The 20,460-nt window shown below is 64.0% G+C and overlaps 1 protein-coding gene across 1 annotated transcript; it reads right to left on the minus strand.

Moving 5' to 3' along the window:
- Positions 1-16,421: 16,421 nt before the first annotated feature.
- Positions 16,422-19,087, minus strand: LOC127542948 (PE-PGRS family protein PE_PGRS5-like). Its single transcript, XM_051968899.1, has 2 exons — positions 18,349-19,087; positions 16,422-17,457 (listed from the first exon to the last, which is right to left on the minus strand). Exons 1-2 carry the CDS (start codon positions 18,949-18,951, stop codon positions 16,714-16,716), a joined length of 1,347 nt encoding a protein of 448 aa, XP_051824859.1. The 5' UTR covers positions 18,952-19,087; the 3' UTR covers positions 16,422-16,713.
- Between the last annotated feature and the right edge of the window lie 1,373 nt (positions 19,088-20,460).

A 20,460-nucleotide genomic window follows, 5' to 3' on the forward strand; every position in this document is an offset into this window, starting at 1 on the left:
AAGGCGGAAGCTGGGGGCAGAGAGTCTAGAACAAGGGCACCTACCCCAAATCAGCCTCTACATTAGTGATAACTCCGAGTTCTGCACCCCAGGGGTCTCTCCCCGTTCCTGTGAAGGGGGAGGGGGAGGGCAGTGAGTCTACACCAGGGTTTCCCACAATAAATCAGGCCGTGATGCAGCCACATCCCCAAGCCCCAAGTACCTCTCCCCTCCTGGCTGTGCTGGAGGAAGCTAGGGGCTGTTGAACGAGGCCACTGGGAGCCGGTCGCAGGCCCGGGAGCCGGGGGCACTCACTTTCTCAGGTGGCAGCAGAGGCTGGCCCAGCTGACACCCCGGCTGGGCAGGGCAGGTCTGGGCAGCCCCAGACGCCTCACCCCCAGGACTGTGGCCAATGGAACCTGGTTGTGACATCATCCATTGTGACCCACCAGGTCACAGGTCAGGGTGGGGCCAATGGCCACTTGGTTGTGTCAAGGGGGGATGGGCGGGGCAGGCTTGGCCCCTCCCCCCAGACCCAGTCCCAGACCCACCCTCTTGGCCCATCTCCCCCACCTAGAGCAGGACCCAGGTCTCTGGGCCTGGGGGGGGGGCAGCCCAGCCCAGACAATTCCCCGCCACCCCCCGTGGCAGGACCCCCAGACCGTACACAAAACACACACAGGAAAGGGTGCGGGCCTAAGGGAGAAAGCGGCCCGCCCTGGAGGGGAGCCGAACTGGAAGCCCCTTCAGGGGTCAGGCTCAGGAAACAGCCAGACCCCTCCTCTCCCCAATAGCAATGCAAATCACAGGGGCCCTGGCAAGACAGAGGCCGGGGCGCCCCTGGGGATTCTGGGAAACTGTAGCCCTCAGGCAGGGAGCCAGCCAGGGCAGGGGGAGCCTTCGGAGCCCCTGCTGCCCCTGAGCCCGCTGGCCCACAGTCTGGGTTAGGACAGCCAGGGAGCCCCCGCCCCGTCTCCCACCTTCTTTCTTCAGGCCTAACTCAGAGGGGCTCCCAGAACAGACCCGCTGGGCTGGAGACCCCCACATTTGTGTGGGTGTTCCCCCCTCCCAGTTCCCAGAGCCCCAGGGGTTCTCCCTCCATTTCTGTGAAGTTGGAAAGTGGGGGCACAGAGTCTAGACCAAGTGGCCCAGGCTTCTCACCCCAAAGGAGCCCTTGTCCCCCCACATCCCCGCATTCACCACCACGGGGGGCCCCCATCTGCCTGTGAAGGAGCAGGCTGGGGCAGTGAGTCTAGACTGAACTTTCTTACCCCAAAAGAGCCTTTATCCTCCCCCACCCCTGCACTCACCACCTCAAGGGGCTCCTCCATTTGTCTGAGGGAGAAAACTAGGGACAGTGAGTCTAGACCGAAGCTTCCCACCCCAAAGGAGCCCTTGTCCCCCCACATCCCCGCATTCACCACCGCGGGGGGCCCCCATCTGCCTGTGAAGGAGGAACCAGGGGCAGTGAGTCTAGACCGGGGGCTTCCCTCCCCACATGAGCCCTTCTCCCAGCAACATCCCTTCATTCACCACCTCAAGGGGCTCCCCCATTTGTCTGAGGGAGAAACCTAGGGACAGTGAGTCTAGACCGAAGCTTCCCACCCCAAAGGAGCCCTGTCCCCCCACATCCCCGCATTCACCACCACGGGGGGCCCCCATCTGCCTGTGAAGGAGCAGGCTGGGGCAGTGAGTCTAGACTGAACTTTCTCACCCCAAAAGAGCCTTTATCCCCCCCCACCCCTGCACTCACCACCTCAAGGGGCTCCCCCATTTGTCTGAGGGAGAAACCTAGGGACAGGGAGTCTAGACCGAAGCTTCTCACCCCAAGGGAGCCCTTGTCCCCCCACATCCCCGCATTCACCACCGCAGGGGGCCCCCATCTGCCATCGAAGCCGGAAGGAGGAACCAGGGGCAGTGAGTCTAGAGCGGGGCTTCCCTCCCCAAAGGAGCCCTTGGCCCCCCCCAGTTCCTCACTCTGGGGAGCTGCCCCCCGGAGCCTGGGGGGAGGTCTCTCAGGCATCAGGGAAGGGGGGAAGCTGCGGGGGACGGCAGGGGCAGAGGCCCGGAGCCCAGGGGAAGGCGCAGGCCGGGGCGGGGGATGGAGGGGCCCGGCAGGCTGGGGGGGGGGGAAAGACCAAAGGACCAGGCAGGCTCAATAGAGAAGGTGTTTATTTTTCTTCTTGCATTCATGCGAGCTCTTTTAGCTTCAGACCAAACTGTTGAGTAACATAAGCAAACTTTCAAAGAATAAATCCGCGATAGGGGGTCACAGCAAGGGGGTGAGAAGTCCCTGAGGACCTCCTCCCTTTCTCCTATGTCCCGCGAGGAGGCTGCTGGTGGGAGCCTTGAGGCAGAGAGGGAGGGCAGGGAGAAGGGCCCGAGGGCAGGGGAGGGGGGAGAGGAGGGGGGCGGGGGGGGGGGGGACGGGGCCGAGGGGGCGGGCTCTGGTTCTTTCGGAGCCTGGTTACATGGTCCCCGAGGGGCTCTGGGCGCCGAGAGCGTCTTCGGCTCTTCCGGCCGGCTGGGGAAGGCCGTCGGCGGGGTCTTGGGGTCTCGGGGGCCAGGGGGCGGGCCCGGCTCTGTCGCCGCCGGTGGGGTCTGGCGCCGCCTGCGAGGCCTGCGGGCCCTGGGCCAGGGCCTGGGAGCCGGCTCCCGAGAACTCGCCTTCCGTTCGGGCCAGCGTGGCCAGGAGCAGCTCGGGGAGGGGCGCGGGATCTTCGATGTCTTCGCACGTGGGGCACGGCCTGGCGGCCTCGATGAGGGTCAGGAAAGAATGGACTGCGCCTCCCGGCACGCTCACTCTCATCCTCCCGTCTCCGGCCCCGAACAAGGCGGCATGCTGGTTCTCTAAGTAGGCCTGGGGCCAGTGGCCATAGCCCAGAGCCCCGGGCCTGGCTCCGGGGATCCCTTCCCCCCTGCGGCCAAGGCTGTCACCAGCAGGTCGGGGATGGCCGGGACCACCCGAGGATGCAACACTGGGGGGGGCATGGCTCTCCCCCGCCCATGTCCCGCAAAGGGGATACGGATGCTTTCTGCCTGAAACTGGGGCATTCTGGGCCGGGCCCCTGGAGGTGGCTGAGGTCCGGGTCTTCCATCGGCTCTGCGCTGAGGAACCTGGCCAGGAGTCAGTTGGAAAAGCCTCAACATAGCCACACAGGTGAGGGGACGTGGCAGGTTCTGGGGGCCGGCTCCCCCTCCCCGGCCTTTTATTTCCTGGCCCCCGTCTCCCGGGCAACCGCCCGTGCCCACCTCACAGGGGAATTGTGAGGCGGCGCCCCGCCCCGTCGCCACGGTGACCCCAAATGCCGGGGGGTGGTCACGGTGACGGGCCTCGGGCCCCCCCAGGGGGGCTGATTTCCCCATCGCGTGGGGGGGACCCGGGGCTCCCCACCCCCAAAACACGGCACGACCCCAAATGCCAGGGGGTGGTCACGGTGACGGGCCTCGGGCCCCCCCAGGGGGGCTGATTTCCCCATCGCGTGGGGGGGACCCGGGGCTCCCCACCCCCAAAACATGGCACGACCCCAGTGAATAAAGCACAAAAAGTACACACACACCCCATCGGCCCCGCTTGTGGAAGGGCCCGCTGGGGGGAGCTGGGTCGCGGCCCCCGCACCGGGGTGCGGGCGGGTTTGGGAGGGTCGGGAGCGGGCCCAGGCTCTCCCATCCTCCCCCCCCTCCCGGCCGGGCGCTCCCCGGGGGCGGCCACGTCCCTGCCGTTAGCCCCTTGGTCCCCAGCTGTCCAACGGGGTCCCGGCCCCGGGCTCCCGGTGCTGGGGAGGGGCCCCGGGTGTTGAGGAGGGACCCCGGGTGTTGGGGAGGGGCCCCGGGTTCGGAGAGCACCGGCTCGGGGCCTGGTACCTGGGGAGGGCCTCTCACCTGCATGTTATGTCTGAGGAGTTCTTCAGCATCTGGCCTGACTGTGACTGGCTGCTGTATCCAGGGACTGGAGGCCCCTCCCCCCATGTCCCGCTCCCCCAGCTGGCAGCCCCTCCCTCAGGCCCAACTGCCCCCGGACCCCCGCATGCTGGGGCTCGGCTCCCCGGGGGAGGGGATCTCTGACACCGCTGTCCTGCACCACTGAGCCCCAGCAGGCCTGGGGGAGGGCAGACGGGCCGGGGCCACATCCACAAGCGGGCCCCAGCAGCCTGGTAGTCCAAGGGCCTGCTGTGTTGGGGGAGGAGACCGGGGTAACCTGGAGACAGCCCCAGGCGGGAAGCAGAGCAGGCCTGAGCCTCCCAGCGGGGGGTCTGGCTCCCAAAGCCCCCACGGCCCCTCCCGTCCCCCCAAAGGCAGCCGCCCCCGAGGAGGGCCCAGGGGGCTGGCGCCGGCTCCCCGTGGAAGGTCTCTTCCCCACGGGCAGGGCCCGGTCCCACAGCGGGCACTGCCACACAGCCTCCTCCGCCAGTCTGCCCGGGGTCAGCGGCCCCTCCCCCTGCTCCTGGGGCCCAGGGACTGCTGCCCTGCCGGGTCCCATGGGCCCCCCCTCTGAGCCAGAGCCTCTTGCTCGGACTCGCCCCGTCCTTTAGTCCCTCCCTGGCCCCCAGGACCCTGCCCCTGCCTCCTGTCTCTCTTTCCCTGCGCCTCCCTCCGGTCTCGCCCTCAGGGACCATCCCCAGCCTTCCTAGGACCCCAGAGTCAGCCCTGGAAAGGAGGTTACAGGTCACATGGGCCATGGCCCGTCTCTAAGGGCGCCTCAGAGGCCGTCTCCTCAGGCCTGGTCATTTCTCCCAACAGGAGGCCGGGGCCAGAGGGGCAGCAGGCCGGGGCCAGAGGGGACGGAGGCTGGGGCCGGAGGGGCAGGAGGCCGGGGCCGGAGGGGCAGCAGGCCGGGGCCGGAGGGGACGGAAGCCGGGGCCAGAGGGGCAGGAGGCCGGGGCCGGAGGGGATGGAAGCCGGGGCCAAAGGGCACATGCAGCAGCATGGCTCCCAGCCGCCTCCTCTGCCCCCAACCAGCATGGCCCTCCCCCCTCCATGTCTCGCCCCCCCCCCCCCGACACTCTCCCTTTGGTTGCTGGGGCATTTCCAAGCAAGGCCTGCCCTGGCTGCCTCCGACCGCCTTCCCTGGCCCGGCCTGGCCTCCACTCCTCCCTGAAAGCTGGACGGGCCGTGGGGCCCCAGCCCTCGTCCTCCCCCTTCATTGGGCACAAGGGGAAGCTGGCCAAGCCTGCTAGCTGCAGGCTGATGGGCCTGACTTGGAGCTCCCGAAAACCCCTCCAGGGAGCCCTGAGTCCCCTCTGTTGCCTCAGGGGGGTCCCCCCGGCCCTTCTCTGCCACTCCCCGATGGCACCCTGAGGGGGCGCTAGTGCCCTGGGCTAATCCACCTGCCCCCAGCGCCCCCTTCTCCCCCACCCTTCTCCCCCATCCTCCAGGGGGCAGCAGCCCGGGAGCCCGAGGCCTAGGAACAGCCTTGAGTCCGGCCAGTGACAGAACCTCCCCAGAGCGGCCTTTCTAGTGTCCCGGGGCCTCCCCAGCTTCCCCCCCGGGGGACTCCCACCGGCCTGTCAGGGAGCCACCACTCCCCGGCCCCCGTGAGCCTCAGTTTCCCCCTCTGTAACAGGGCAGCCTTCTAGTCAGTGGACTCTCTGGCCTCCTCCCGCTCTGAGTCCTTTGGCCCCAACTGATGAGGAGCTGAGGCGGGGGGGGGGGACGATTTCTTGCCCCTTGGCTCCCACCCCGCTGAGCATCACTAGGGCAGAATGTGCCCCCTGCCCCGTTCCCCTGGTAAGGGCCCGGGGAGTCGGCGGGCCCGGCCGGGGGTCCCTGCGGTGACGGCCGGGGTGGTCGAGTTCTCTGCCCCCCCCTGAGGCCCCTGCAGGGTGAGAAAGCCTCCGTGTGCCCTCTGTTTTCCCTGGAAGCTGCCCCCGAACCGCGGGGCCGGCCCTTTGGGCCAGACCCAAACAAGGAGCTTCTTACCCCCCAGGGCACTTATTGGGGCCGGGTCTCGCGCTCCCGTCGCACCGCAGTCTCCCCCACAACTTCCCCGGCTCTGCGGGACCCTGGGGCAGGCAGAGGGGGCGCCCCTGGGGCTGCGGGGAAACTGCAGCCCTCAGGCAGGGAGCCAGCCAGGGCAGGGGGAGCCTTCGGGGCCCCGCTGCGCCCGAGCCCGCCGGTACAGTCTGGGCCGGGACAGCCCGGGAGCCCCCGCCCCGTCTCCCACCCGCTTTCCTCAGGCCTAACTCAGAGGGGCTCCCAGGACGGACCCGCTGGGCTGGAGACCCCCATGTTCCTGTGGGCCTTCCCCCCTCCCCCTTCCCAGAGCCCAGGGGTCTCCCTCCTCTCTGTGAAGGAGGAAGCTGGGGACAGACCGGGGCTTCCCGGCCCAAAGGCTCCTTGAATCGGCCCCATCCCCAAGGTCCGCACCCCAGGGGGCCCCCCCGCGGCCCATGGGGGCGTCTCTCAGGGCATCGGGGCGTAACTGGAAGTCGGGGGCAGGGAGGAGGTCCCAGGGGCGGCAGGGGGGAGGCCGGGCAGGCTGCGGGGAGGGGGGAAAGAAGACCAAGGCAATTTCAACAGAGAAAGATCTTTATTTTTATTCTTGGACTGAAGCTCTTTTAGCGTTAGTTGTACGTTGTAAGGCAACAAATGTTAAAATACAAAGAATAATCACCAACAGCCAGACCAGACCAAAGGATTTAAAAAGATGATTCCGGATCTTCTGCCCTGTTTAGATGTCATTGTGGGGGGCTGTTGGGGGGAGCCTTCCGGCCCTGGGGGAAGGAAGGGAGAGGGTCTAAGTGGAAGGGAGGGGAAAGAGAAGGGGAATGGCCGGGTTGGTGAGAGTGGGCTCCAGTCCTTCCTCAGTCCCATTACATGGTCCCTGTGAGGTTGAGGGCAGAAGGTTCTGCGGTTCTTCTTCCTGGCTGTGCTTGACCATCGGGGAGATCTTGGGATCTTCAGGGCCAGCAGGCAGGGCCATATCTGCCACCGCCATCGCTGAGTGCTGCTCCCCAGCCTTGTGGGGAAGACTGGGAGGGGGGCTGGCCAGAACCTTCTCCTGACCTTTCTCCTTAGGTTCCGGCCAGGATAGCGAACAGGAGTGAGGAGAGTCCCTTAGATCTTCGACGTCTTTGCCATCACCAACTGCCGCTCCCTCGGTGCCATGATCCGGAGCCTGGGAGGGGGCCTGCTCGGTGGTTGCTCCTGAGATTTCTTCTTGGGCCTTGATCAGAGCTGCCAGCAGGCCTTCGGTGTTTGCGTGAGATCTTCGATATTTGCCTGAATGGGGCACTGCGTGTGGTCCTCGCTGAGGGTCAGGAGGGATGGGGGCCCGCCTCAGTTGTATACCTGCTCTCATCCGTCCGTCACCAGCACCAATTAAAGCTCCTGGATGAATGTGAGGGTGTCCATAAGGCCAGCGGCTGTAGGCCATTGGAGATGGCATGACTCCTGGGATCCCCTCCCCCCTGCTACCCAAAACTGTCATGAACAGGTCATGGAAAACAGGGCCCACTCTTGCATAAGGTACTGATTGTGAAGTTGTTATCCCTCGTCCATGACCTGCAGGAGGAAGACGGCCGCCTCCCAGCTGAAACCCCATCATCCCGGGCCAGGCCCCCGCGGGCGGCTGGGGTCCGGGTCTTCTTTCGGCTACTCTCCTCATGGGGATCTGACCAAGAGACAGTTGCAGGGGTCTTAACATAGCCATAATGGTTGGGAAAGTGAGCACTGTTGTATTTCTCTCACCCCACCACTGGCAGCAGCTCCAAGGCAACCAGCCCTGTCATCACTCCAGAGGGAGTGTGACGTAATAAAGGCCCCCTGCCATGATAGCCTCAGAATTGTGGGGGTTGCAGTCATGACACACTTAAAGGCCCAGCCCCCAGCTCAACTGGCGGGCGAGACCGGGGCTCCCCTCCCCCCAAACGCGACACGACCCCAATGAATAAAGCACGGAAAGTACACGCACACACCGCCGTCCCCGCTTGTGGAAGTGCCCGCTGGGGGGAGCTCAGTCGCGGCCCCCACACCGGGGTGCGGGCGGGGTTGGGAGGGTTGGGAATGGGCCCAGACTCTCCCATGCCCCCCCCAGCCGGGTGCTCCCAGGGGCAGGCCACGTCCCTGCTGTTAGCCCCTTGGTCCCCAGCTGTCTAACGGGGTCCCGGCCCTGAGCTCCGGGTGCCGGGGAGGGGCCCCGGGTTCGGGGAGCACCGGCACGGGGCCTGGCGCCCGGGCAGGGCCGCTCACCTGCATTTTGTTACGTCTGAGGAGTCCTTCTGCATCGGGCCTGACCGTGACCGGCTGCTCCAGCCATGGCTTAGAGGCCCCTCCCCCCATGTCCCGCTCCCCCGGGCTGGCAGCCCCTCCCTCAGGCCCAACTGCCCCCAACGGACCCCCACATGCTGGGGCTCGGCTCCCTGGGGGGGAATCTCTGACACCGGGTGTCCTGCACCACTGAGCACCAGCAGGCCTGGGGGAGGGCAGACGGGCCGGGGCCACATCCACAAGCGGGCCCCAGCAGCCTTGCAGTCCAAGGGGAGGAGACCGGGGTAACCTGGAGAAAGCCTCCCTCTGGTCTCTCCCTCAAAGGCCATACCCAGCCTTCCTAGGACCCCAGAGTCAGCCCTGGAAGGGAGGTTAAAGGTCTCTAGGGCGCCTCAGAGGGAGATGGTCCCCTCAACATGTGGGGGTCCTGCACAGAAGGTGGCAAAGTCACCACCCTTCCATATACAAACTACCCATCCTGAGGTAGCCACCAGGGCATCCTGGGAGCACAGTGACCTCTCTGGTGCCCTCTGCACATGCATGCAGCCCCACATGTGAGTGGTCCTGGGCCCACCCTCACAAACAGGCCCATAGGCAGTTCCCCACGTGTGCGTGCACCAGGCACGTGAACATGAGGTGTCCCCCCTCACACCCATGAGGGCCCACACAACGCCCCCTCCGCAGGGCACCCCGGGATGTGTTTCAGGGAGTACTCACTCGCCCCCCCCCGCCGCCAGTTGGGGCCCGATGGGGCTTAGCCCTCCCCCCCCCGCCCCCGGCGGGGGCTGTTAGGGGAGGCCTGAAATCCGCCCCTCTGAGGAGCTTGTGGCAGAATAAAGCCATAGCCTGTCCCACCGCAGGATCCAGGGGAGGCCGATTCCGGGCCACTTTCTTCTTGGAGGGAGATTGGCTGGGCTTCCCTCCCCATTGCCTTGCCCCACAGCCCCTCCCCCAGGGACTGCCCCCCCAACCTCCTGGAACCCTCGGGCGGGGGGGATTCTGAGTCCTCTTTTTGCAGGAGGTCCCCCTTGGCCTGCCTGACAGGTCTCAGCTCCCAGAGCAGGCCAGGACAGCAGCCCCTTTCCACCGGCTTTCTAGGATTCCCAGAAAACTCATGGGATCACAACCCCCCTGGGGTCCATGGTGGAGCTATTGTCCCCCTTTCACAAAGTCAGGCTCCCAGAGAGGAAGGGGTTGTTAGCTCTGGACAGGTCAGCTCTTCTCTCCCTTTTCTCTTTCTCTGTCTCTCCTTGGCTGTGTGTGTGTGTGTTTTCTCCCCAGCCATGTACGCCCCCCTCCACCCCCCAGCTGACATCACCTTAGCGGGTCACCTGACGTGCTGCTCTTGGTCCCAGAGCGACACAGAACACGGCTCATGCCCATTTCACAGGACAGCCCTTCAGCTGCAGGTGGACAGAGCTCCTGAGCCCCCCCCTCCCCCAGACCCTTCCCCTCCAGGCTCAGCGTCCCCAGGCCTTCCCACCGCTGCTGCTCATCTGTCCCCAAGCAAGGGCGGGGCCCACGGAGAGAGGGGAACTCTGCCTCCCACTGGGCGCTACCGGGCAAAGCCTGGAAAAGTGCTCTGGGTGCCTGCAGGGGCGCCTTCCCCATCCCCCAACGAATGGGGCTTCTGGCCCCGAGGCGGGGACACAGAGAGCCAAGGGAGGGGGTTTCCAGCCCGGCAGCCGCGCCCCTTGGGCGGCTTCACACATGGACTCCTCCGCCTGGCGGTCAGGGGAGGCCGCGCCCGGGGCACGCCGCCGGCGCCCAACACGCGTGTGCTGAGAACGAGCCCGGCCTTACGCGGGAGCCCGGGACATCCCGAAGGGGCTGCTTGGGGCAGAAAGCGGGAGGGCTCCCGGCCACACGCTGCACCCACTGCAGCCCCGGCGGCGCTTGGGGGGTGGTACCTAAGGTGGGGGTTGGGTGGTCATGTGGCCTGGGATGGACCTGCGGCCCACAGGCAGGGGGAAAGCCCCGGGGCAGCCAGCGAGGGCAAGGAGAGAGAACCAGAGGCTCGTGTATGAAATGGGGGACATCTTTGGGCATCCCCCAGGCCAAGAAGGGGGAAGCAAGAGGAAGAGCATCCCCCAGAGGAATAATTCAGCCCGCAGAGTAATAATTTGGGCACCCCCCAGAGTAATCATTCAGGCCCCCCTCCATAGTAATAATTCAGGCCCCCCCACGGGGTAATAATTCAGGCCCCCTATGGGGTAATAATTCAGGCCCCCCACAGAGTAATAATTCAGGCTCCCCCATGGGGCAATAATTCAGGCCCTCCTTGGGGTAATTATCCAAGCCCCCTACGGGGTAATAATTCAGGCCCTCCTCGGAGTAATTATTCAGGCCCCCCCTCCAGAATAATACTTCGGGCCTGTAATGGGCTGAGGCTTGAGTTGATATACTGAGGTCCTAAGCACATAAGGCTAAATAGTCATTGGACCATACTCTATTAATATATATGCCTGGAGAAAGAATGCCCCCCCCCGTCCCCCCAGCCTACTCTTTGTGCAAGACCTGATGTGTTGTATAGGAAATGACGATTCTGGTGGGTGGAGGCAGGGGAAGGAAAAAAGGAGGGGAGGAGAGCTCAGACCTCTCTCTCTGCTAGCTCTTTTGTCATTGCAACAACTTTTCTGTTTGTTTTCTCTTCTTTTTGCTTTTTGCTTTGGCAGTGGCAGTTGGGGTTAAGTGACTTGCCCATGGTCACACAACCAGGAATTATTAAGTGTCTGAGGCTGAATTTGAACTCAGGTCCTCCTGACTTCAGGGCTGGTGCTCTACCCACTGAGCCATCTCCTCCCCACTGTTCGGGCACCAAAATGTTGGAGTTCTTGTTCTTCTCAAAACACAGCCCGTTTAGCTTAGAGCCCTCCGAATGTCTCCAAATCCAAAGGTCTGGTCCTTCAGCCTCTGCCTCTGCTTTCTTCCGCCTCCAACCAGCACAGAGATGGAATGAATCTCTTGTCTCCTTCACTGGGGGCTGGGCCAGCTTTCTGGTGAGTCTTTCAGACCAGCTTGGTCTCAGTGGGGAAATGCAGGAGCCCAGCCACCAACTACAGTGGTGTGAGATGAAGATGAATCTGGTTGTCCACTGAACTCTCCACTTGTAGCTTCTTCCTCTGAAAACTCTTCTTCTGCCACCAGCCAGCCAAGTGGAAAATATTCTGGAATAGATCTCTCTACACTGGCCTTATATCTGACTCTTCTGAGAGAGAGGGATTATGGGTTTTCTCCCATGGTGCTCTCTGGCCCTAAGAGCTTTAAGGGAGGTGCTCTCTTTGTAGTAACCTGTGTATATTTCTGTGGTGCCCTGGGGCAGTGTGGGTTTTGTGGAGAGGTGCGCTTGCATTTGTGCGTACAAGGTTCTGGGTCTGTTGTGTGAATCTGTATTTGGTGACCGTGTGTGTGCACCGGCACGGTGAGTGTGCTTTGTTTGTGTGTCTGTCTGTGTGGGGGATGTGTGCGTCCGTGTGGCAGACGCGTGGCCGGGCGGGTGTGGCATCTGGACTTTTGCCACGTGTGAGCCCATGCCGGGTGTCCTCGTGTGGCCCGCGGGGCGTCTGTGCCCAGCATGTGTGTTGCTTTGTGTGGAGTAGGATGTATTTGGGTGGCATGTGGACATATGGATGGGTGGTGCTTAGAGGATGTTTCTATGTTATGTGTGCTTGTCCTTGGGTGTCTGTGTGTGTCTGTTTCTGAGAGTATATGTATGCATGAGAATGTGTGTGTGTCTGTGTGAGTTTGTGTGTGTGAGGAAATAGCCATGGCACAGGGGGGTGGGGGGGGGGCTTCTGGGAGGGGCGCCCCCTGCTGGTACCTGGGGACGAGAAGGGCAGTTGGTCTCGGCGGAGATCTGTGCTAACGCTCCTCTGGAGCTGCCACGGGGGATCTTGGGGCACTATTCGCACTGGAGGCCTCCTGGGGGGCAAAGAGCAGGGGCCCCCGCCAGGGCAGCCGGGGGACGCTCGGGCCCAGCTCTGCCCCTCGGCTCTCAGGGGTCCCGGGGGGGGCAGACCCCCCACAGAGAGCCTGGGCCCCAGAGGAGGGGAGAGGCCAAGGCCACCAGAGATGGGAGAGGGGCCTCCTCCTCCCAGGGCAAGGGGAAGTCCCTCCCCCCCGACCCGGCCCACACAGTCTCACCAGAGCGGCCTTTGCCTCCTGACCCGTGTGACTCCCCACAGCCTGGCAGGGAGCCGCCACTACCTGAGCCTCCACGGGCCTCAGCCCCCCCGCCCCCACAACAAGAAGGGCTTTGATTCAGCGCACTCTGTGGCCTCCTCCAGCCCTAGGTCGAGCTTCCTTTGGCCCCAACGGGCAGAGGAGGAACTGAGGCGGAGGGAGGCCCACACCCTGCTAAGGGTCAGTGGGGCAGAATCCCTCCCGTGGGCCTGCTGAGGGTGGGGGCGGGCTGCCCGGGGGTCCCTGCTTTATCAGTCAGGATGATAGAGTTGTCTGCCCGCCCCCTCTCCCCTCCCCAGGGAGCCCAGCCCGGGTGAGAGAGCCCTAACTCCTCCTGCATCTTTCCCGTGGCCTCCGCCTGCCACCGGCCCTCTGGGGCAGTCCCGTCTCAGCGGTCTCACGCGCTGGCCCAGGGCGACTCCTGGGACAATGGACGGGGGCTCCTTTCTTGCCCCCGGTCTTCTTAACTCCTCTCACTTGGGGGAATGGTCCGGGAAGGCAGAAGGGGCGCCCCAGGGGCTGCTGGGAAACTGCAGCCCTCAGGCAGGGAGCCAGCAAGGGGAGCGCCTTCAAAGCTTCCCAGCCACATTCTCATGTTCCACAGCCCAGGGTTCTTCCCCCCATCTCTATGAAGGATGAGGCTAGGTGTAGGGAGTCCCAACTGCAGGTATGTAACCGAAACCAGCCATTTGAGTAGCCACTTCTGAGTTCTGTATCTCAAGGTTCTCTCCCGACCTCTGCCAGTGAGGAAGCTGGGGGCACCCCCAATCAGATCTTGTCCCAACCACATTCCCATGTTCTGGACTCAAGGGATATCCACCCGATTACCTGTGAAGGAGGAAGCTGGGGCAGCGACTAGACCACGGCTTCCCACCCCAAATAAGCCCTCGTCCCAGCTACACCCCATGTTCCGCACCCCAGGGGTTCCCCCACCGTGAAGGAAGAAGCTATGGACAGTGAGCCTAGATCAAGGCTTCACACCCCAAATTAGTTCTTTTCCCAGCCACATCAGCAAATTCTCTACCCTAGGCATCTTCCTCCTGATGAGATCTAGATTTTGGGGTTCTCAAAATGATGAAGTTAGATTCAGGGAACCAAAATGATGCTATTAGGGTTCCTGGTGGTCAGGGAGTTAAATGATGAGGTCAGCGGCAAGTTTGGGGTTCAGGGAACCAAATGAAGAGGTTTGACTCTTTTTAGGATGGGTGCAGGGTAGGGACCTGAGGGGACCCCCTTCTGGCAGCAAAGAGGTCCTTCCTAAAGGAAGTTACGAACCCAGAAAGCTAGACTGGCAAAAAGAAGCTGGCAGCAGGAGGGCCTCTCCCTCGACTGCTCACAGTTTCTCTACATTTCAGACACAGAACCCCCCAAATCCCCCCCCCCCCATGCTGCGATTGGTCCCGTAAGTCTCCATTCCCCTATTTGGTCGGCGGGATACAGTACATAAGGTGATGTTCGGCTTCTTCGGCCACGTAATCCCTTCTTTGGACGGTGCAATGGAGTCCAGGCCTTATCTAAACTCACGTGACTCCGGGGAACAGCCTTAAGGCTTCGGTTAATTTAGCAAACAGTCTCTGATCAATTTGTGCTTCATCTGTAAATTCTTCCCCTTTTCCACATAGCCACACCCCCCAATTCTGCACCCCATGAACCGCCCCCCCACTGTGTCTGTGACGGAGGCTTCTGGGAGCACTGAATCTAAACCAAGGCTTCAGAGCCCGTCAGCTCTTGGATTAGCCACTTCCCCAAGTTCTACACTCCAAGGGTTTCTCCCCGTTTCTGGGAAGGAGGAAGAGGCAGGAGGTGCATCTAGAACAGGCCTTCCCACCCCAAGTGAGCCCTCGGATTAGCTCCATACCCAAGCTTTGCACCCCCAACCTCTGTGAAGGATGCGGGGGTGGGGGACATTGAGTGTGGACCAGGGTTTCCCACTGAAAATGAGCCCTAGGATTAGCAAAATCCACAAATTCCTCAACCTAGTGAGCTCTGCCCCCATCGGTGCCAAGGAGGAAGTTGGGGGCAGTGAGTCTAGACAAGGCTCTCATACCCCAAATGAGCACCAGGATTAACAATTTCCCCAAGTTCCTCTTCCCTAGGGTTCCCCCGCTCTGTGAAGGAGAACGTTAGCCCTTGGATTTACCATATTCCCAAATTCTGCACCCCAGGGGTCTCCCTCCCTCTCTGTGAAGGAGGAAGCTGGGGCACTGAGTATAGATCAGGGCTTCTCCCCCAAAATGAGCCCTTGGATTAGCCACTTCTCCCAGTTCTGCACCCCAGGGGTCTCCCCCATCTCTGTTTAAAGGAACTGGGGACAGTGAGTGGAGGGTGGCTCTTCTCTCCCCAAAGGAGCCCTTGGCCCAACCACATCTCTGCATTCACCACCGCGGGGGTCCCCCTATTTGCCTGTGAAGAAGCAACCTAAGAGTCTAGAACAAAGCTTCCCTCCCCAAATGAGCCCTTGTCCCAGCCGCATCCCCACATTCACCACTGTGGGGGCTCCCCATCTCTGTGAAGGAGGAAGCAGGGGCAGCGAGTCTAGAGCAGGGCTTCCCTCCCCAAAGGAGCCCTTGGCCCAGCCACATCCCTGTATTCTGCACCCCAAGGGTCTCCCACCCACCCTGTGTCTGTGAAGGAGGAAGCTGGGAAAAGTGTGTCTAGAACAGGGCTTCCCACCCAAAATCAGCCCTTGTCTCAGCTACATCCCCAAGTTCCACAAAACAGGGATCTTCCTCCCATTTTATGAAGAAAACTTCCCCAGCCCTTCTCTGCCACTCCTTGATGGCACCCTGAGGGGGCGCTAGTGCCCTGGGCTAATCCACCTGCCCCCAGCGCCCCCTTCTCCCCCACCCTTCTCCCCCATCCTCCAGGGGGCAGCAGCCCGGGAGCCCGAGGCCTAGGAACAGCCTTGAGTCCGGCCCAGTGACAGAACCTCCCCAGAGCGGCCTTTCTAGTGTCCCGGGGCCTCCCCAGCTTCCCCCCCGGGGGACTCCCACCGGCCTGTCAGGGAGCCACCACTCCCCAGCCCCCGTGAGCCTCAGTTTCCCCCTCTGTAACAGGGCAGCCTTCTAGTCAGTGGACTCTCTGGCCTCCTCCCGCTCTGAGTCCTTTGGCCCCAACTGACGAGGAGCTGGGGCGGGGGGTGAGGGGGGGGGACGATTTCTTGCCCCTTGGCTCCCACCCCGCTGAGCATCACTAGGGCAGAATGTGCCCCCTGCCCCGTTCCCTCCTTCCTGTGGGCCCGGTAAGGGCCCGGGGAGTCGGCGGGCCCGGCCGGGGGTCCCTGCGGTGACGGCCGGGGTGGTCGAGTTCTCTGCCCCCCCGAGGCCCCTGCAGGGTGAGAAAGCCTCCGTGTGTCCTGTTTTCCCTGGAAGATGCCCCTGAACCGCGGGGCCGGCCCTTTGGGCCAGACCCAAACAAGGAGCTTCTTACCCCCCAGGGCACTTATTGGGGCCGGGTCTCGCGCTCCCGTCGCACCGCAGTCTCCCCCACAACTTCCCCGGCTCTGCGGGACCCTGGGGCAGGCAGAGGGGGCGCCCCTGGGGCTGCGGGGAAACTGCAGCTCTCAGGCAGGGAGCCAGCCAGGGCAGGGGGAGCCTGCGGGGCCCGCTGCGCCCGAGCCCGCCGGTACAGTCTGGGCCGGGACAGCCCGGGAGCCCCCGCCCCGTCTCCCACCTGCTTTCTTCAGGCGTAACTCAGAGGGGCTCCCAGGACAGACCCACTGGGCTGGAGACCCCCACGTTCCTGTGGGCCTTCCCCCCTCCCCGTTCCCGGAGCCCAGGGGTCTCCCTCCTCTCTGTGAAGGCAGAAGCTGGGGCAGTGACTCAGAGCGGGGCTTCCCGGCCCAAAGGCTCCTTGAATCGGCCCCGTCCCCAAGGTCCGCACCCCAGGGGGCCCCCCCGCGGCCCATGGGGGCGTCTCTCAGGGCATCGGGGCGTAACTGGAAGTCGGGGGCAGGGAGGAGGTCCCAGGGGCGGCAGGGGCAGAGGCCGGGCAGGCCGTGGTGAGGGGGGGGGGGGGGAAGAAGACCAAGGCAATTTCAACAGAGAAAGATCTTTATTTTTATTCTTGGACTGAAGCTCTTTTAGCGTTAGTTGTACGTTGTAAGGCAACAAATGTTAAAATACAAAGAATAAATCCTCGACAGTGGGAACAGGCGAAGGATTTGTAGAGGATGAATGTTGACGCTCCTGCCCCGTCAGGATGGTCAGAGGGGCGCTGTTGGCGTGGGGCGCCTTCGGGCCGATGACATAGGGGAGAGAAGGGCCACAGAGGAAGGCAGGGGAAGAGGAGGGGAAAGGCAGGGGTGGTGAGGGGAAGGGGAGCTCCAGTCCTGTCCCAGGCCCATTACATGGGTCCTGCGGGGTTCCGTGCAGGAGCAGCTTGGTCCGCTCCTCCGCCGCCGCCGTTGATGCCGCCACCACCGCCGATGCCGCCGCCGATGCCACCGCTGATGCCACCGCTGATGCCACCGCCAATGCCACCGTTGATGCCGCCACCGATGCCGCCGCCGATGCCACCGCTGATGCCACCGCCAATGCCACCGTTGATGCTGCCGCTGATGCCACCGTTGATGCCGCCACTGATGCCGCCGCCGATGCCGCCGCCGATGCCGCCGCTGCCGCTGATGCCGCCGATGCCCCCGCCATCACTACCACTGTCGCTGCTGCCGCCATCACTGCCGCCGCCACCGCTGCCACTGCCACCGTCACTGCCACCGCGGCCATTGTCACTGCCGCCGCTGCCATTGTCACTGGCGGCGCCGCCGCCGCGCGCTTGCCCATCGGGGGGATCTTGGGACCGCTGGGCCCGGCGTGCAGGGTCTCGTCTGCCACCGCCGTCGCCGATGGCGGCCTGCGCGGAAGCCTGGGAGGCCGCGGCCCCTCTGGCGCTCTCTGCCTCGCTTCTCGCCAGCGTGGCCAGCAGGAGGGCGGGCAGGCCTTGGGATCTCCGATGTCTCCGCATGTGAGTCATGGCTTGTCGTCTGCGTTGGGGCTCGGGGCTGAACAGCGTTCGCCGCCCGGGCAAGCTCACTCTCACGCGCCCATCCCCAGCGCCTACGAGGGCTCCATGCTGATTTTCCACATAAGCCTGGGGCCAGTGGCCATAGATCATGGGGGCTGGCCTGGCCCCAGGCATGCCTTCCCCACTCCCACCCAGGGCCAAGGGGTCAGGGGCGGCCGGGGCTAGCCTCGCATAGATCACTGGGGGGGGTGTGGCTCTCCCCCGCCCGTGGCTTCCCGGGGGGGCGCGGGTAGTTTCTCCATGAAATTGTGTCATAGCTGGCCGCGCGTTGGGGGCGGGCTGCGCTCCAGGTGTTCCATCTATTCTCTGAGGGCCGTGGCCGGGGTGCAGTTGAAAGGGCCTCAGCTCGGCCACAATGTAGTGGGGGGGCTGGCCGGCCTTGGGCATCCCCGCCCCTGCCTGTTGCTTCATGGCAACCTTCACCTCGGCTGCCCGGCAGAATTGTGAGGTGGGGGGGGTCCCTCTGTCATGGTTACCCCAGAGTGCTCAGGGTCACCATTGTAACCAGCATAACATTCCAACCCCCAACAGCCTGTGACAGCTGCGGGGCGGGGCTCACCTGCCTGGGGGCCGGGGGCTCCCCTCCCCCAAAACATGCACCACCCCAGTGAATAAAGCACGGAAAGTACACAAAAAACCCCGGCCTGCTTGTGGAAGTGCCCGCTGGGGGAGCTCGGTCGCGGCCCCCGCGCCGGGGTGCGGGCGGGGTTGGGAGGGTCGGGAACGGGCCCAGACTCTCCCATCCTCCCCCCCCTCCCGGCCGGGCGCTCCCCGGGGGCAGGCCACGTCCCTGCCGCTAGCTCTCTGTGTCCCCAGCTGTCTGACGGGGTCCCGGCCCTGAGCTTCGGGTGCCGGGGAGGGGCCCCGGGTGTTGGGGAGGGGCCCCGGGTGTCGGGGAGGGGCCCCGGGTTCGGGGAGCACCGGCACGGGGCCTGGCGCCCGGGCAGGGCGGCTCACCTGCATGTTGTTACGTCTGAGGAGTCCTTCCGCATCGGGCCTGACCATGACCGGCTGCTCCAGCCATGGCCTAGAGGCCCCTCCACCCATGTCCCGCTCCCCCGGGCTGGCAGCACCTCTCTCAGGCCTCCACTGCCCCCTAACTGACCACCACATGCTGGGGGCTCGGCTCCCTGGGGGTGGGATCTCTGACACCAGGTGTCCTCCACCACCCAAGCACCAGCAGGCCTGGGGGAGGGCAGACGGGCCGGGGCCACATCCACAAGTGGGCCCCAGCAGCCTTGTAGTCCAAGGGCCTGCTGTGTTGGGGGAGGAGACCGGGGTAACCTGGAGACAGCCCCAGGCGGGGAACAGAGCAGGCCTGAGCCTCCCAGTGGGGAGTCTGGCTCCCAAAGCCCCCACGGCCCCTCCCATCCCCACAAAGGTGGCCACCCCCGAGGAGGGCCGAGGGGGCTGGCGCCGGCTCCCTGTGGAAGGTCTCTTTACCACAGGCAGAGTGGGCACTGCCACACAGGCTCCTCTGCCAGTCTGCCTGGGGTCAGCAGCCTCTTCTCCTGCTCCTGGGGCCCAGGGACTGCTGCCCTGCCTAGTTCTCATACACATGAGGGCCCACACAACGCCCCCCCCCCCACGGGGCACCCCTGGGACGTGTTTCAGGGAGTACTCATCACTCGGCCCCTCCCCCTCGTAGCGAGAGATGGACACCCGGGGGGAGCTTTCCCACCCCGCCGGGAGTCACAGAAACATCCATTCAGCCACATCTTTCCCGGATGAGTGGAGAGCAGCGTCTCGAGGGGCCCTGGCCCCAGCATGGCAACTGGCTGGCCCACCGGGCAGGGAAGCAAGGCGTCATCCCAAGGGGCCCGAGGCTGTGCAGGGTCCGCTTTCTTTAAGGGAAGGCAGGGCCTCCCACCGGGCAGCGTCCGCTGAGGCCTGGCCCTGGAAGGCTTCCCTGGGGGGGGGGCTAGGAGCAGAGGGGTGCAGAGCTGAAAGAGCCTTGGAAATCACCCGGCAGGAACCTCCTTTCCAAAGAAGGGGCCTTGATGCTCCCGAGGGCACGAAGGTCAGCCCTTCCAGCAACTGCCGGCTGAGCCTGAAGCAGGCCTCTTGACTCACTCCCACTGCCCGTTGGGGCCCGATGGGACTCAGTCCCCCCCCTCGGTGGAGGCTGTTGGGGGAGGCCTGAAGCCTGCCCCTCTGAGGAGCCTGTGGCAGAATAAAGCCTTAGCCTGTCCCACAGGACTCAGGGGAGGCTGATTCTGGGCCACTTTCTTCTTGAAGGAAGCTTGGCCCGGCTTCCCTCCCCACTTTCTTGCCCTGCAGCCCCTCCCCCAGGGACTCGTCTCTGTCCTCTCACAGTCACATGGGATATAAGATTGGCAGCGCTCAGAGTGGGCACAAAATGAGCGACTCCCCCTTGCCCCTTCCCCAACTGTCCACACTCCTCTTGGCGGAGGCGAGGGGCCCATTTACTGCAGTGTCTTTGACATCCCATTTGGTCTGTATGACCGAGAGAACGAGGGAAGTGTTGATGGAGAGGAGAGAAGCTACATCATTTTCCTTCCCTACCTCCCCCTAGCCTGGCAGGCTGCAGCCTGAGCTCCCCAGAGAGATCCCACTCTCTTTGGTGTCAGAAGCAGCCCAGTGAAGAGTTATTAAGCACCCCCATTCCCCCGTCCCTGCCAGCAGGGCCAAAGGGGAGGACCGGCACAGGGGGTTGGCAGCCGCTCCCCCGACCCCTGACTTCTACAAGGCAGTTTCCCAGCAAGCCCCCTGCCGAGCAAGGCTTTGTTCGTGCTGGCCGCGGAGGTCAGCTCAGGCCGGCAGCCAGGGAGGAATCTCTCTCAGAAGCTAAGCTCTCTAAGACAGCCCCTGGAGGCCCTGGGAACACAGGATCTAGAAGCCCGGAGTGGGATGCTGGGAGGGAATCCCCTAGAAAGTGGATAGAGGGTGACCCAGTCAGTGACTGGCAGAGCCAAGGCTGGCCAGGGCACTTTGCCCCAGCCCAAATCTCGGGCTAGGGACGTCTGTACCTTCCACCTCCTCATCCCCAGCACAGCTGCCATGGTGCTGGCCCAGGAAGGGATTATGGGGTCAAGGGCTCAGTGCCTG

The sequence above is a fragment of the Antechinus flavipes genome, chromosome X, assembly GCF_016432865.1.
Source record: "Antechinus flavipes isolate AdamAnt ecotype Samford, QLD, Australia chromosome X, AdamAnt_v2, whole genome shotgun sequence".
In the NCBI taxonomy this organism is placed as follows: Eukaryota; Metazoa; Chordata; class Mammalia; order Dasyuromorphia; family Dasyuridae; genus Antechinus; species Antechinus flavipes.

Coding starts and splice junctions, on each gene's coding strand:
- LOC127542948 (XM_051968899.1), bottom strand. CDS start 18,951: ATGTGTATGAGAACTAGGCAGGGCAGCAGTCCCTGGGCCCCAGGAGCA. Junction 17,458..18,348: donor TCAGACGTAACAACATGCAG/GTGAGCCGCCCT, acceptor CACTGGCCCCAG/GCTTATGTGGAAAATCAGCA.